Below are 16940 nucleotides of genomic sequence, written 5' to 3'. Positions count from 1 at the left end.
TCGAAATTGATTTTCACTGATCGAAGTTGACTTATGTTTGTGTTAAAGTCATTTAGGTGTTCTACAACTGAACCATTCTCTGTCATCTTTAGATTGAACAAGCGCTTCATAAGAAATACCTTATTGGATGCCGATGGTTTCTCGTAGAAGTCGTCAAGTGACTTCATCAAGTCCTCCGTGGTCTTCATCTCCGAAACATTGAAGGCCACCGTTGACGCCAAGCTTAACTGGATTGTTCCCAATGCCTTTCGATCAAGGACAATCCATGCTTCATTTGCCATTGTTGCGGGATTCTTCGCAAGACCGCCTAGTGGCAAATAGAGGTCCTTCTGGTAGAGATAGTCTTCAATCTGCATCTACCAATGTTGGTAGTTTTTGCCGTTGAACTTCTCAATCTTGAGCTTCCCTTCCTCCGCCATATCCCTACTCAATTCAAGGAATCCTTTCCTTGAGATACTTTAGCTATGAGCAAACCTTGCTCTGATACCAGTTGTTAGGAAATAAGACGTAGCTAAATAGATAATTGAGCAGATTACTTAGTGGAGAGAGATAGATTTCACACACAAGAGATTATAGAGTAGAGAGAGAGAGAGAATACACACGATATACGTGGTTCACCCAATGTGGGCTACGTCCACGGGAAAGCAGCCACTCAATGGCTTTAGCACTTCAAAAGAAGAAGTAGTTTACAAAGGGGTTAAACCCTTGATAGAGCTCCCGCCTTGCTTCACTGTCACCACCTCACACTCACCTTGTTGCATCAAATTCACACTATGAAATGTGTGTAGAAATGGCCTTCTTTTATAGGCCAAAAGGGCTGCCCTCTCTTATGAGAGGCAACCATGTGTAACCGCCCTTGTGTGAATAAGTCCAAATCGGACCCTCCAATCCGCCCATGTGTGGCCGCCCTTGAGAAGACAAGTCCGCTTTTGAATTCGGCCACCGGCCATCGGCCATTGACTTCCGACCACCGGCCACCGGCCATTGACTTCCGGCCACTGGCCAACCGACCGGTTGTTTTCCGACCACTTTCCGGCTGCCGTCCGGCTATAATATTCCGGCGAAAAAAACAGTCTCAGGGGCCTCCGCCCCGGAGGCCTCTAAAGTTGCCCCTGATTCTTGTCCGTGAAAATTTTGGTTTCCGGTGAGTGATTTTCCTTCACGCACGATGGCTTCTCCTCATAATGGGGGCCTTACAAATGTGCGCTTTTACCACAGAAAATTACAAGGGTAAATCAGGCTCCATACTTAACAAGTATTACCATGAACAACATCACGTAAGAAAACTAGTGCTTGTCAACAGAAAAACCGGCTTAGGAAAAAATATTAGTGTTCTCTACAATAGATTTTCTACTTTTTCTTTTGAGGATAAGAACTCTTCTAGAAGAGGAGAAGAAGAGTGGGAGTGACAAGTCCTATGGAAAACAACACCCCCAAGGGATCTATTAAGAGAGGGGCTATATAAAGGATGAACTTATTCAGTGGAGGGTTGGGTGGTCATCTCTTGATTTGACAATTTAATCAATGGGTTCTAGGATGAGAGCTCAAGGGGGAGCCACTTGAAATGTTCAACTATGGAGATGCCATAGCTGGGTGCATCACAAAAATGATGAGCTTAATCCCTCTATAAATTTCAAATTGACGTTGAAAACTCTCTTAATTTTAACTTTATGAAAAAATGCTCTAAATAATCTTGAAATCATTTTTCAAGCTTGAAAAGATTCAACTTGATTCTCTCCGCCTCAAAAAAATTTTTGATTTGATGAAAAAGATTAAATTTATATTAAAGTATCCTTGATGCTACTATATTGGCTCAATAAATAAAAGGAAAAATGACCAAATTACCCTTGAAACTTATGGAAATTCCCAAAATACACCTCCAACTTTGAAAATTTCCAATATACCCTTGTAATATTTGGGGATGGATTTGCCCCAATTGTTGCATATTTCAATTTTTATGACATCGGAGGTATATCTTTAATTGTCTTAGATAAAACTATTAACACAAAAATGACTTCACAATAAAGGCATCTCTGCTAAAAATGATGACCAATTTTATCTCCAAAGCCCACAATACCATTTAAAATTCTTGCTCATTCTTTCATCTTCTATTGATGGACAACCAATCTTCCTATGAAGAGTTGCAAAAACCTTTGTTTTTAGAGATGTTTGTGAGGTTAGCTAGAGGTATTTTGGGACTTTTGGACAAATTGAAGGGCATTTCATGATTTTTTGGCCAAATATGAGGAGTATATTGGAAATTTTGAAATTTGAGGTGTATTTTACTTTGATATTTTTTCCTAAATAAAATAAATGAACCTAACCTACTGCACAAACAATGCTATAGTGTTGTTTTGATCATCATGCATACAATCCTTATTTAATCATTCAAGAAATATTGTGTTTGTGTCTCTTTAAAATTACCAATAGCATAATTTTAAGTTGAAACCCACAAGTACAAAAACCATGATATCTCTAATCTACTAAATAAACTTAATTTTTTTTCTCATAAGATATAGATCAATCAAGTATTATATTTTTGGTTATTAATCTCCTTTTACTCATAAGATAAACAAGCAAATTCACGACATAGGAAACGGAGAGCTAGCGATGGCAATCAATGTGAGTTTAAGTCTCTTCATCATTTAATTATTGTGGAGAAGATAGCTCTTCTTAGTCATGACAAAGAGTGCCAACAAGGAAAAAAATTGAGGGAAAAAAAAAAGACATCATGGACACCTTAGACATTACTTCACTATTGCACTTTTTTTCCAGCTAAACAAGCATATCCCTAATTGTGAATGTCTTTTTATAGTTCGTCTTATTTCTATCTTTGATAATATCAAAAAGGGAAAATCTCAACAAAAAAGAATTTTGTTACAAGAAAGTAAAGGCTTTGACAACAAAGCATTCGGGGCAAAGAAGCTGGGGATATATTTAACCTTGATGTATCTTCTAAAACAGTACTATTGGAAGACAAACAAGGTAAGGATGAAAAATGCTTATTTATTGTTAATAAAGATGCTAAGGACTTATCTTTGGATCGATCCTCATCGTGTTTTTGTTTTTGTTTATTTAAAGGTGATAATTATTTTGTATTCATAACATTTACAATGGCGCGGTTGTTTGTTTCCACAAGCCCACCTAAGGGGTTGCGTTAGCATGTCATGAAGGGACTCAAAGAATGGAAAACCACGTAATGAGAAGAAGCAGTAAACAACCAAAGCTAGGACATTGAGATAACAATGAACAACAAGCAAGTTACTATAAATGCTTGCTTGCATAGGTAATCTATACCAGTATGGTTTATCCACCAGCTGCAATGCGTCGCGTAGTTTGCGAGAAGCCAGGGCCAAGAAGTAGTTCCAAACCCTGATAAGCAGTTAGTTACGATTATGTTTCGTCATCGCACTAATTGAATTTTTCCTGAGTACGCATGGATTATTATACAAGAATTTTATTTAAATTTGACAATGTATTGATGACAATTTTTATTTTTATTTTTGCTTTTGCTTTTTAGGCACGGGGGTAGAGGTCCTTGTTAAACGCACTACCAAAGTCAAGCCAACCACTTGTGATTCCGGTTCTCTAACCAAATTAAAGGTAGTTTGGGTGGCCCTAGCAATGAAACCCAAGGTGCCTAAACAACAACTACGAGTTGATAAGTTGATTTAGGAAAGCGTAAAACCGTTAAGGTTGTTTATTTCTTTTACTCGAAATCGGTCCCTATAGTCAGATTGCGATTAAGCCTTTTTTTAGCTTTCAAAACGTGAAATAGTAATGGGGCAAAGAGCGGGGATAGACACAAAACATGAAGCAAGAGGCTCATCTATTACAAATATGCCGTCATAGGTATTGGCATATACAAGCTGATACTTGTTACATCAGCAGCAATTGTTTCCTAATGATCTATAATATTTCCCATGCTACGGTCGGCTCTTTTGGTTACTAATTTATGCAATGCAAGAGACCAAACATATGCAACAGTCTTCAATTAGCACAGTTTGGTTATAAAGTTCGATGCGTCTGAAACAATGTTTACTATGTTAATGCCATCCCCAAGTAAACAGAAGAGATCTCCCAATCTATAAGCCTAGCCCAGTGATAAAGTATAGTTATCCTTACATTCTAGAGAACCATGTCAAAGTACAAAAAGTACAAAATCTAACTTGCTTGCTCTATTTTTAATATTGACGATAGCCCTGTACGACAATGTGTAGTGCAAACCATAGCAATTTTGCAAGTGGAAAAAGGGACTCCAACCCTCAACTCCAACCTTGGCAAGGCTATACTCTACCATTAAGATAATGTAGCCTTTATCTAGTAAGTACCAACAATTTTGTGCTAGGGATGATGGTTGTTCATTCTTGTAGCGGCACTGGCTATGAATTAAAGAAGCAAAGCAGGCACAGTGTATGACGCAAACCCTCAGCAACAATCGAAAAGATAAGAGCTTAATCAAGCAAGATCTCGATAAGAAAAGTAGAATAACAAACGATTGAAAAGAAAAAGAGAGTCTTGGCTCTGTTTAAGCGAATACGACCCCCTATAGCGTGAAGGGACACCTTATCAATCAATGATAGCATGAGGGAGGCATTAAGTGATGATTCTCGAAAAAAAAATTCAATGTCAATGCAAAAATAGCTCATAAAAGACAATATTCAATTGGACCCTTAACAGTGAAAGAGCCACACGCTCAGGGAGCACTTATTTGGTTAAACTATTCACATAAGTTGGATAGTGTAAATAGAATCCATTTTTATAAAATTCAAAGTCACTTAAGGTTGTACATCAATATGCCTGTCCCCTATTGCTAAGCATAGGTAACATTGGATTAAGAACCAAGAGGATTCGAGTGATTCGAGACACCTTCAATAGCCTTCTCAATCCTACCTTTAGACATTACTGTACAATTGATCCTCGTGCTCTATGAATTTTATCTTTAATAAAAACAACAAAAAAGATGTAAATAATGTTGATTAAGTTTACTTTTGCTTTTGCTATTGCTAGATGCAATGAAGAAAAGGTTGCTTTAGCTTTAGCAAGATTGAAACGTTACTCACTCTAATAAATAACTTAGTAAAAGATAAGGTAGCTAACATTATAAGACTAACTACTAGGTACAATGCTCTAAAACCAGGGCAACAAAACTTGAAATCTGCTGTTAGCGTTTGCAATTACAATAAGGAGTTTCTTTCAATCCACCTTTGCAACCCTACAGGGCCCTTGTAATAGTGATGTCAACTTGTCACATGAAAAAGAAGCCAAGTAAACATTACAATATGAATGACGACTAAACTGCATGTCTTTGGGAGATCTTTTCCCATTCTATCGTAGGATATGATAAAATGCTATCCAGCGAATCCCTGCATTTCATACGATTAGAGATGCAAAAGAGCGCCACACAAAAGAGAATTGCAACAAGCGAAAGTGAAAGCTTAGAGACATATAGAACAGAGTCAACAAAGTCCAAACTTCTTCATTACTTCGTTAGCGTAGTGGCCATTTTGCAATCCCTCGCCTGTCTCATACCTCGCCCATCAAAAAAACTACGCCGTCACCAAGCAAATAAAATAGAAAAAGCAATGTGGCTCCAACGCTTAGAAGCTCTAAAAAAAACTACGCCGTCACCAAGCAAATAAAATGAAAAGCATATTCGATCTTCTCCACAAGCAGTCCGCACGTTCCCAGCAGTAAGCGACGTTGCTCCCAAGAGAAATTCCATCTTCTCCACAAGCAGTTCAATTCTATCTTCTCCACAGGCAGTTCAATTCGATTTGGCTGAAGCTAGGCTTTTGCGAGAAAGGGCTATGAGTCAACTTTAAGCCCGCAGTATCTTTGGTGCTCCACATAGACTAGAAGGCCTCAACTTTGATGCAGGGCAGAGGTCCACCTCGGGCATTTTAGGTGGGGGAAGCAAGTTGAAGGACGGTGAAGGCAAGCCTCTTGTTGACACCCTGGCCCTTAAAGCCTTGCTTAGGCTTCTTCGATTGGCCCAGCCTCTGGGAAAAAGGCTTCTTCAGCGATTGCTATATAATTTGTGTTCGCACAGTTCTACGTGTGCTACGCTTGTGCACCTTTTGTTGGACATGCTCCAACCGGATGCTGATGTGCTGTCAAATAATGGGTTGTCTACTGATGGAGCGCCTACACATCGTTTATATGGGTGTCAATGGAATGTTGTATATGCTCGACCTCAGCCATCAGATGGAGTTCCTCCTCTGGTCTCACGGCGGGTATTAGAGATTTTGACATATCTGGCAAAACATCAATCTCTAGTTGCAAGTTTACGACTGTATTTTGACAAGAAGCTTCAGGGGAAATCAGAAATACATGGGCAGGGGAACGAGAAAGGTAAGTTGAAGGTAGATGATCAAATGAAAGAGGCAGCCTCTGACACAACCCAAATACCTCTTATCTTACTTTTAAAGTTACTCAATCAACCACTCTACTCCAGAAGCAGTGCCCATTTGGAGTAGGTTTTGGGGTTAATTGATGTGGTAACAAGCAAGGCTCGTGAAATAATGGAGTCACGCATTCAAGCGAAAGTCCAAGCATTAGATAGTACAACTGTTAGAGCTAGTCTCGAGGACGGACAGGACCCGGAGAAGCTGTTGCTGCATCAACAAATGGGGACACTGCCAGTGCTCCAGCTGAACCGGGGGGCGATTCTGATGTGCAGGTTAGGACAACTGAGAATCTTGATCTCGAGGCATCGACGTCTTCTTCAGAAAGTAATATAGACCCCTCTAAAATTCTTTTGAGTCTACCGAGTGAGGAACTGTGTCAGCTCTCTTTGCTCCTTGCACGTGAAGGTTTGTCAGGCCTGGCCTGCACACGTGTAACTGAGGTTCTGAACAAGATAGCGGAGTTGGCATGGGTGAGAGAAGTAATGAGCCCATACCTGGTCTGATGCTCTTGGGGAAGCGTATCATGCTCCAGGCTGCTTTCAACGGATGCAAAGCAAGTGTATCTCTCCAAATTCAACATCCTATACTTGCGTCTTGAAGGCTATGCTTACATCTTGAAGGCACATGGCTCTATGCAAGAGCTCAAGGAGCATCCTTTTTGGAGTGTGGACTCTTGGAATGCTTCGCATCTGGCCTCTCTCTAGATGCAATCACCTAGGCATGCATCTTGAAGGCATGTGGCTCTACGCAAGTAAGTCATTCTTGCGACTGTCTTGGTGAATATGTATGCCAAATGTGGTGTGCTTGAGAGAGCACAAAAAATGCTTAAGGAGCTTTTTGTCCGGAATGTTGCCTCTTGGAATGCACTGATTGCGGGACGTGCGCAACAAGAGCAGGGACAGAAAGCTCTATGTTGTTTTTAGCAGATGCAAAGAAAGTATATCTCTCCTAATTCAATCAAGGCATGTGGCTTGTGGCTCTACGCAAGTGCTCGCGAGGAGCTTCGTGTCCTGAGTGTGGACTCTTACAATGCGCTGATTGGATGATTTGCTCCACAAGGGCAGGCCTGGCCAGCAAGCTCTATTCTATTTTCAGCAGATGCGAAGTGAGGGCCTCTCTCCAAATGCATCACGTACGCATGCATGAAGGCATGTAGCTCTATTGAAGAAGCTGTTATGGGCACAAAAAGTGCTTGAGTAGCTAGCTTCTTGTCCAGAATGTCGCCTCTTGAACTGCATTGATCGCGGAATGTGCACAACAAGAACATGGCTGTTGAAAGGAGATGCCACGCATGGGACTGTCTTGATCAATATGTATGCCAAATGTGGTATGCTTGAGAGAGCACAAAAAGTGCTAGAGCAGTTTTCTGTCCGGAATGTCTGCCCCTTGGAATGCACTGATTGCGGTATGTGCGCAACAAGAGCAGGGCAAGAAAGCTGTAGGTTTTTTTTAGCGGACACAAAGCAAGTATATCTCTCTTAATTCATTCAAGGCATGTGGCTTTGCGCAAGTGCTCGAGGAGCTTCGTTTCATCTCCTGAGTGTCGACTCTTAGAATGTGCTGATTGCATGATTTCCTCCACAAGGGCAGGGCCAACAAGCTCTATTTTGTTTTCACCTGATGCGAAGCGAGGACCTCTCTCCAAATGCAATCCCGTACACATGCATGAAGGCATGTAGCTCCACGCAAGAAGCTGATATGGGCAGAAAAAGTGATTGAGGAGTTTCGTTTCCGGAATGTCGCCTCTTGAAATGGATTGATTACAGGTTGTGCAAAACAGATCGCAGGAAGGGTCTCTATCCAGATGCAATCAACTACGCCTACACAGGAATCTAAAAGCCATGCAGGTCAACAGATGCAATGATGTACACAACCATAGATATTAGAATTCACAATATGATCGATAGTCAATGTTTGTTGGGAGTACGATTTCATGCTTGGTGGTGGTTTGATTGATATGTATACAAAATGTAGGGTTCTCACAATAGCACAAACTCTTCTTGAAGGGTATCCTCCCAGGGATGTCGTCCGTTGCAAGAGTAAAGTGCAGGAGATGCCTAACATCAGTGATACAAGGAAGTCCATTGACGATAGACATTCAATCGCGGTGAGTAAACATTATTATTTTTCGATTTTTGACACTCACAATGCAGTAAATGGAACACACTGAAATTTGCACGCTGTCGTGGGAATGACACGTTCCTTCGTATTATAAAAATTGGGGAGGATTGTGCAAACTCCCCCATGCAAGAAGACTTGCATGTTTTTTTATAAAAAAAACATAAAAATGGAACAACAAACTCTTAACACTCCTTGTGGTTTTTGACGAGGTACCCCTACGATCGATAACCAATTTATGCAGAGGTACACGATTAAATCACGACGATCAGTAGCCCAAACATTCTCAGGTAAAAAAATCTAACACTCTTTCATGAAATCTCTCTCTCTCTCTCTCTCTCTCTCTCAGTTTTCAATATTTTGTTCGATCTCAATTCGATGGAACATAGCTAACGAAACACCGTAGTTAAAACCTTTACAAATCTAGCCATGACCTTTAATCAAGTGCAAAACTAGGACTACGTTATTTCAAAAGGTTGAAATAACAATATATGCCGAAAACCTATGAGCTGCAATATACGGAACACGACTCCGGATGTTGGAACCATCCATCCTAGCAAAGCACGATGGCATTCTGCGCAGAAGCTAATCGTTTCTTGAATCTTTCATGTCGATAAGATTCCTGCAAACGGTTCTTCAAGAATGCCATCTTCCTCCTGAGCAAAATAGAACCGCTTCTTCTGTCTGTCCAATGCTCGCTTCACACATCCAGAGTCGCGAGGGCTTAGTGCATCCAGGCGGCATGTGTTGATCGTGGGCAACGCGCTCTCCATCGCCGCTAGCAGTTGCTTGGGCGAGCAGTCACAGACGGAAAGGGTGGTAGCAGTAGAAGCCGGCGATGCAGCAACAACGGCCACAGCACCAGCAATGGCATTCTCCTCCAGCTGCGCTGGAAGCCGATGTGGACGCGCAGGAGAGAGGCGCTTGAAGAAATGCTTGCTATCTTCTAGAAGTGATTCCAGGCATTTGTACAAAGCTGCTGTTGATTTCGGGCTGTCGAGTCGTGGGAGGGGAGACATACAGCGCGGTGATGAGAGCAAGAGATGAGTCCGATCTTGAGATTTTGTAAGAGAGGATGACAGAGTCGAGGGAGGAAGCTGCACGCTGGAGGAGACCATGGCGCTCGACTTGCTGACAGCGTGTCGATCTTTCGTGGGGGTGGAGAGACCTGACCGAGAAGGGTAACCGCTACGGAGCGTAGCCGCCCTTTTGAGAGGGCTGCAAACCACGGATGCAGAGGGCGATGGCGACGGTGCAGGCAGCGGAGACGAGGCGGCTGAAGCAGAAGAGGGCCGATCTCGCTTCTTTGACGAGATGGATCCTCCCGGTGCGCATGGGCGGCATGCGTCAGGTGTGATGGGTCGCCCATATCTGCTTGACACGATTCTTGATGGCGTGCTCTTGCAGGGCTGCAGCGGTTTGATCACTCCTTGCTGCTTCTGCGTCTTCGATTCTGAGCTAGTAGATGTTGCAGCCCCGCCCAAGCTCAAGCGCCGCAAGGCTTTCGTGCGCTCATCGCCATTGCTTCTCTCGATCCTCCTGCCTGTCGAAGACACAGATCTCCTCATCTCCGAAAGCTTGCTCACACTAGCGGTAGGACCCTGCCCTCGTCTTCCTATCGGGGCCAGCGGACTTTCTTCTCGAGATGTCGCCGCTAACCGATTGGTTTTCTGTGGCTGTATTTTGGGAGTACTCTTATGCCGCACCAAGGGGCTTCTGCTACTGCCGGCGCCATTGATTTCTTTCATCCTATTTCCACCCGCTCCTGCTCCTGCTCCTCGCTTCTCTTCTCCAGATTTCTCGTCATTCCCGGGCACTTTCACAAGATTTCCTGTCGCTCTCTCATAATTCTTTGACTGCTTGTACTGTCTTTGAATTTCTTCTTCGCGCTTCCTTTTCTGAAGATGCAGCTCAGCGAGCCGTTCAGTCAGACGCTCAATTTCCTGCTGGATTTCGTCCAGCGCACCCTTCATTGCCGATACCTTGTCCTCCGCTGCATCATCAGCCGCCTGTAAGCCGCGTTCATTGCCGGCTTGAGGCTGTTTTGTCGCAGCCGAAGTGAATGGGGGAAAATCTACGTGGCCGGCATCCAAGTTGTTGGCGGCTAGCGAGGACTTGCCGCCACTTTCAAACAAATTCTTGTTTGTCATTGAGGAGATGCAGCCATTGGCATGCTCCCTCTCCGCATTCTCTTCTGCTTTAAGACTTGAGTTACTTGGTCTCTGCACGGGGTCCATCGTAGTACATGATTCAGGAAGCATGGCTCCTTTCTGTCTATCATCTTCCCGGAAGCTTTCTCTTCCATTTATATGAGTATGACCGTCCTCTGCAGAGGAGTCGTAGAACTTACTCTCTGCTTCAGAATCTGCTCGTGCAATGCTGGCCTCGTGAATCTGTCGAGAGCTTGACGCTGATGAGGTCGAACAACCGCTGGAGGAAGCAGCGTCTTTACTTAAACTCACAGCCTCCTGTTGTCCAGGCTCATGCGTGTTGAATGCAGCATTACTCCAGAAAAACATTTGCTTTCCAGAAGAGGGCACATCGGGTGTAGATGGGCATGAACCTGCTGCACGAGACCCATAAGTATGAACACATTGCGCAAACCAAAATGAGCTAAAAGAATACTGGTAAATCACTTACCTTCATCTGTTGATCTTGCATCATCTGGATCATCTATATTGCGATCGCTCCAATCTGGATTATTGTAGTCATGCGGTCTTAATTACATTGCACAAGGATCGATTTTACTCAAGTTGAGAAGGTCTTAGAGAACATACCCAAAGCTTTAGCTTTGCCACGCCAAACTCTTTCAGGAACACCATCGCAATTACTGACGGACGGAGATAAAATGACTGCTGGAGGGAGCTCGTTAGATTTCTTAATGCAAGCCTTCTTCGCCCCACCGTCTTGCCCTGCGTTATTAGGTATTGCGTTCACACAGATGGGGGAAAGGGCAGCAGCTCCTTTCGACCCTCCTGTGCATTTCAGTTGTGCCTGTTGTTGAGAGGGAGACATGGTATTCTCCCCTAATTCGCCATCGCCCACGATTTTCTGCTTTGTAATGATGGTCCACTGTAAGGGCCTTCTGCTCCTTAACTGAGGCCTCCGATCATCTGGCTCTATAGAGGATCCATCTACAGAAGCGGGCTTAGCAGGACTTGCCTCCAAAGATCTGGGCGTTTTGGGGGTGCCTTCAAGCTCTGCACCTCGTTTAGTTTTCTTTCCGACAGGCGTTTTCACCTGCCGTCGGCTTGCACTCTTCATTTGGTTATATCGGGCAAATACTCCGTCTACCGTTTACAGCAGTTGCTTACCGGAAAGAGCATTCAGCACTCCGCGAAACTACACGCTTCCCGCTTGAAACCTGCACAAAATGCGCCTACAGCAATATGAGATAGACAAAACTTGAGCACTTTGTTGAGCTGTTCGCAATCATCAAAGCAAAAAGAAAGCTTTTTTTTCCCCTAGACTCAAAATGCCGGGGGTCGAGGGAGCAGAAGCAGGTGCGTGGAATCAGAGCAAACTTAAAAGAAGCCAAGCGCCCCACATTCCCAATAAATTCTTTGGAGGTCAACTCACCAGTGAGGAGTCAGGACATAAACAACGCGCAGGTTTGCTGCTAAAGCGGCCGCAGAAAGGAGTTACAGCTGGAGATGGAAGGGAAACATCGTCACACAAACGAGTACAACTACAGAAGCCTCTGCGATGAGTTCGCCATTAGAAGCTATGGAAGCAGCAACGCACCTACTAGCATGAGGACTAATATACTGAAAAACAGAAGATAAGAGCAGAGCTCTACCTCTTTAGTGACGACGTCGATCATGGGCAGATCACAGACGAGCGAGCCGAGTCCCGACTGCTGAGGCGCGCAGAGAGAGAGAGAGAGAGAGAGAGAGAGAGAGAGAGAATGTCTGTGGAGCTGTAGAGGGCTTGGTAGAAAGAGGTGTGAGAGTGCTTTAACACTCCCAGTCTTCCTATCAATCAAATGCAACGGTCTTTCACTCCACTAGCCGTTACGCCTCTTGGAATTTGACACGTGTGCTCCTATTTCTTAAAAAATATGAAAATTTTTAATAATTTCTATACCTCCTCTTAAGGTGGTGAATTCAAGTGACTTGCAATAGCCCATTTCATGGTGGCACACTTCCATTTTCACCCAAAGAAATAGCGATAGTGTGGAAATCAAACATCGTACGTCGTCTTGTTCGAACCTAACCTAAGGCATGCATGGAATGAGGATCAACCACGAGAGAGTAGAGCAAATGCAATAGAGACAAGGAAAAACTGCCATGGATCATTGTCACGTGCCCCTAGAAAGATGTTTTGCTAAGGTGAGATTTTGTGTTAAACCATGAACACACGGCTCATGGGAAGGAAGATGGTAGAATACTGGTAGACTGTGCTTCCCAACACTTTAAGATCTCATGGTTGCTCATGTGCGATGACTTTCATGTAAGCCCTTAAACATGAGCTACCACAATGAAAGTGTGCTTCGCAGGAACAACTTTACATCAATATCAAAGAAGTTCATGGTACGTGACTAAATGTAGCTACGTCAGGCCCTGGAAGGACACATGGGTCGACTTCTTAGTCTAGCATGCTCTCTAGGAATGCATGTGCAAAGTACACATAAGATGCTCTCCAAGATTGCATGAATTTAGCATATATCAAGGATCGTCTCATGTGCCGAGTCAATTGGAAATCCCATCGACAAAGCTAGAGCTAGTGCTCACAATGGCCATAGTCTCTTAAGAAAGATGGACTTCCTACAAAGTTCTATCCTACCTTCACAAAGGTAATGTTCAACTTACTGAAGAAGGTTTGAAATAATTTTGTGGGCTCAAAACAGGTCGATTCAAAGCGCTCTCAATGACCATCAATATATGTCTCATCAAGCTACCGCACAAGAACGACCAAGAAACCACTCATGATGATGACTACAACATGCAATGTTTTTTCTAAGTGTGTGACCCATATCCTACACATGAGCTAGTAATTTGTTCTTGGTAGAAATAGTTTTACATCAATACCAAAGAAGTGCATGGTACCTGACTAAATGTAGGCTGGACCCTCCATAAGAGAAGGACACAATGGGTCGACTTCTTAGTCTATGGTAAAGGACCCAATCTAGAGGCAAAAAAATTTGACCTCCAAGTTAGAAACGGCTTCACCCCCAATTTAGAGACCAGAAACTTGGCATATTCTTAGAATCTTGCTTATGTGTCATGTTATGATTTGCGAAAAAGTGTACCAATACTGACCCTTGAGTGTTTCTAGGGCTTCAAAAAAACCTAAAAATTAAATTTTGTCCGAAATGGAGCATTAATTTATTTTAGGTATCATGTGGTTCGCCTTTTCATCAGGATTTTGGTGCAATGCCTAAATATTAAAAAATGATTCAATCGAAAAATCTCCACCAAAATATTAAAATTAATTAGCATGTGATAAAGTTGAATCTAAATTGGCTCCTTTACGGCTCCTTTACCCTAACAAAGAATGCGTACTCTTTCCATGGTTTTCAAGACGGAGCTTGTTTAAAATAATTGAACCACGATTCCAAGCCACGTAGGAAAAATGTGCGATTTGGGCAGCCATGGTTGAGCATATGCGTGAGGTATGTCAAAGTTCACGCATGGAGATCTCTAGGAAGGCAGGTGTAAAATGCACATAAGATGCTCTCCAAGATTGCAAGAATGTAGTTCTGTAGCATATATCAAGGATCATGTGAGATGTTGAGACAATTGGAAATCTCATTGTCAAAGCTAGAGCTAGTGCTCACAATGGACATACTCTCTTAACAAAGGCAAAGACCCTTCCTAGAAAGTTCTATCCTACCTTCACAAAGGTGATGCTCAACCTAATGATGAAGGTTAGGAGGAATTATGTTGTGAAGCCAAGGGTCTAGTCTGAAATCGTAGCTCAGGGTTGGCCTATAAAAGTGCAAGAGGCTGGGAGGAGAGAGGATTTTAGAGACCAATGCCTCATAGTGGTATGGGAGCTAATTTTAGGAGAGGAAAGGCGTGGTCTATCTTTGGCAAAGCTTGCATGTGTTGAGCCATGGAGAAGTAGATGAAGCTTCTCTTGGTCAAGGCACGTGGAAACGGTCGGTTAGAGGGAGGAGAAGGGCGATCACGACCTTTGCAAAATGGGTAGTTTTTGACATCTATGTGTGCTCGCCACCTTTTGGAGAGAAATTCGTTTTATGATCACCTCCCATTGGCCCCTGGTTTGAGCATCAGATCATTTCCTCTCTCTCCATGTGTCGCCTCGTGTTGCCGCCATAGCGTGAATCTCATGTTTTCAAATGTGGACGCCCAAGTGGGAGCCACACTTTAATTAAATCCATCTAAAGAAGTGTGCCCACCCCGAACACACCCCCCCACAGCTTGTGGTGCTGAGATTTCTGGGTAGGATCTTGCGAGCAGGGGTAATCAACTACATTGCCTCTATACAAGAGTTGCAAAAAAAAGGATCTCAAATCTCTCTATTTGATGCATGATTTTTCTAAGTCACGGATGATAATAAATATCGACTTGAGAGATCTTTCTTCATGAGAATTGGCAGGGTCAATTTTGACAATTTCTTAAACCTATTCGGCAAGCTTTTTCTTTGCGGACAGTGAATCTTGACATTCGAACTCGACATCAACAACTCGCTTCAATTTGTGGCTTTGATCTAGCAAGGCTAATCGATTTTTCTATTCTGACTGTGCACCTACGGTCACTCTTTAGCTTTCCCAAGCGTCTTTTGCAGCAAGGTATTCATCTTATCTTGCTCACACAACACGTTATGCCATGGATTTAGAGATTGATATGCATCAAAGTTTTGATTTTGAGAACCCTATACTAGTTTTTCCCATTGCTGCCTCGCGATCGACCACTCTCATGGACGGTTCCCACGTGGCAACTAGACTGGATGATGGCACCGAACTACTTGACATACAAGAATTTAGGGCAGGCAAACATATATGATTGTTTTAGAGTTCAATTTTGCATAATTGAATGTGGGTGTGACTAAAATGTTTGATATGCTTATGCAATTCATGCAACAACTGTCCAACGGCCTAGTTAATGAGCAAACTAGGGTTTCTTTGATCTCCATGTCGGGGGGGGGGCACCCCACGTCTCTATTTGACACCCTCATTTTTAAGAGGGGGTCTACAGTCCCATATGATTGTTCATTGTGGGCCTTTCGATTCATATGGAGGAAAAAAGAAGGGTGTATGGTGAGATTCGACCTCGCAACCTCCCCCTCCCAATGCTATTGCTTTACCACTACACTATTGCACACGTTTGGAAAGGCATGGAGGATGATAGCATTATATTATGTAGTCCTAGTTTTCTGCGTCACGATCTTAGTTCACACTAAGTTTACTTCGAGTTTACATGCAAGTTCACAACGAGTTCACATTTGTTCGAGTTTACATCAAGTTCACATTCGGGATGAAGGGCTATGATCTTCGCCGAAAAGGGACACCGATTTTCAGTCGTAGATCCCCTCTAAAAAATGAGGGTGTCAATTAGAGACGAGGGGGGCACCCCTAGTCTACAGGAGCAAGGCTCCAATCTAGAGAGGTTGCACCTTCTCTCTCAAAAAGTGGTGGATGACTTGTTAAAGAATACCAAGCCATTGATTTTGAGGAGAGGAAAATGAGTGCAACAAGGATACTGTGAATATATCCCGGATCATATGGGATGGTATTCACGATCTTAAATGTACTCAAGTTGTAGTCAAGGCACTGCAAACAAATCTAACACTAGAGGAAAAATCCTATAAATGGTGGATGTCGCTCAAGGAGAAGGAGATCATACTGCAGACATGGGTGGCCTTCAAGGATGTGTTTAGAAAATATTTTTCGTCCACAAATGAAGCAGACACAAATTGGTTTGCATGGGACAAGAGCTTTATGCATCAGTATAAGACACTGTTAGAGTATATCTCGCAATATCCTAATGTGATTCTCAAGCTGGGGGATCTAGACACCTTTCAGCAAATGTGTGGGATTAACTATGGGTTAACATCAGAGCTTAAGAAGCATGTTAAAACCCATGACCCAAAGAAGTTTGAGGAAGTTATAGTGCAAGTGTATATACATGACAATCTCAATGAAAAAGCATTGCATAACACACATGTGCTTGACACTTTGGATGCAAATGCACAAACACCTCATGGCATAATAAGAGAAAATTTATAATAGCTACATCCGATACATCCAAGAAACCCAAGGGGAATAAGGGCCATTTGTCTAGTGAAGAGTTTGAAAAATCAAAGAAGGACAAGCTATGTTGCAAAACTCGTTAGAGAGTGGACACGAAAAAAAGGATTCTCCCAAGGGAAAATCTATTGCCCAAGGTAAAGAGAAAGTGGTACTCATGGTGGAATTGCTGCCTCTTGAGTCCTCTTTTTGCTTTT

The 16940-nt window shown here is 42.9% G+C and overlaps 1 protein-coding gene across 7 annotated transcripts; it reads right to left on the bottom strand.

Moving 5' to 3' along the window:
* Positions 1 to 8918: 8918 nt before the first annotated feature.
* LOC147460838 (uncharacterized) lies at positions 8919 to 12478 on the bottom strand. 7 transcript variants are annotated; one of them, XM_086508526.1, is made up of 5 exons: positions 12328 to 12458; positions 12108 to 12228; positions 11306 to 11907; positions 11169 to 11222; positions 8919 to 11094 (listed from the first exon to the last, which is right to left on the bottom strand). In XM_086508526.1, exons 3-5 carry the CDS (start codon positions 11790 to 11792, stop codon positions 9134 to 9136), a joined length of 2502 nt encoding a protein of 833 aa, XP_086364652.1. In that variant the 5' UTR covers positions 11793 to 11907; positions 12108 to 12228; positions 12328 to 12458; the 3' UTR covers positions 8919 to 9133. The 7 variants fall into 7 exon arrangements, with proteins under 7 accessions (XP_086364652.1, XP_086364651.1, XP_086364653.1 ...); XM_086508525.1 differs by having other exon boundaries at positions 11306 to 11892; XM_086508527.1 differs by having other exon boundaries at positions 12108 to 12175; positions 12328 to 12451.
* Positions 12479 to 16940: the final 4462 nt, after the last annotated feature.

The sequence above is a fragment of the Adiantum capillus-veneris genome, chromosome 3 (genome assembly GCF_014529385.1).
Source record: "Adiantum capillus-veneris isolate H3 chromosome 3, ASM1452938v2, whole genome shotgun sequence".
NCBI classification, from domain to species: domain Eukaryota; kingdom Viridiplantae; phylum Streptophyta; class Polypodiopsida; order Polypodiales; family Pteridaceae; genus Adiantum; species Adiantum capillus-veneris.
The sequence above is the reverse complement of the archived record's forward strand: the minus strand, read 5'-3'. Positions and strand labels throughout refer to the sequence as shown.

Excerpts from the sequence above, each read along its gene's own strand:
- LOC147460838 (XM_086508522.1), bottom strand. The coding sequence starts at position 11,792 with ATGAAGAGTGCAAGCCGACGGCAGGTGAAAACGCCTGTCGGAAAGAAA. Across the intron at positions 11,223-11,305 it reads TGGCAAAGCTAAAGCTTTGG|ATTGGAGCGATCGCAATATA; the intron begins GTATGTTCTCTA and ends ACAATAATCCAG. Across the intron at positions 11,095-11,168 it reads TGCAAGATCAACAGATGAAG|CAGGTTCATGCCCATCTACA; the intron begins GTAAGTGATTTA and ends GGTCTCGTGCAG.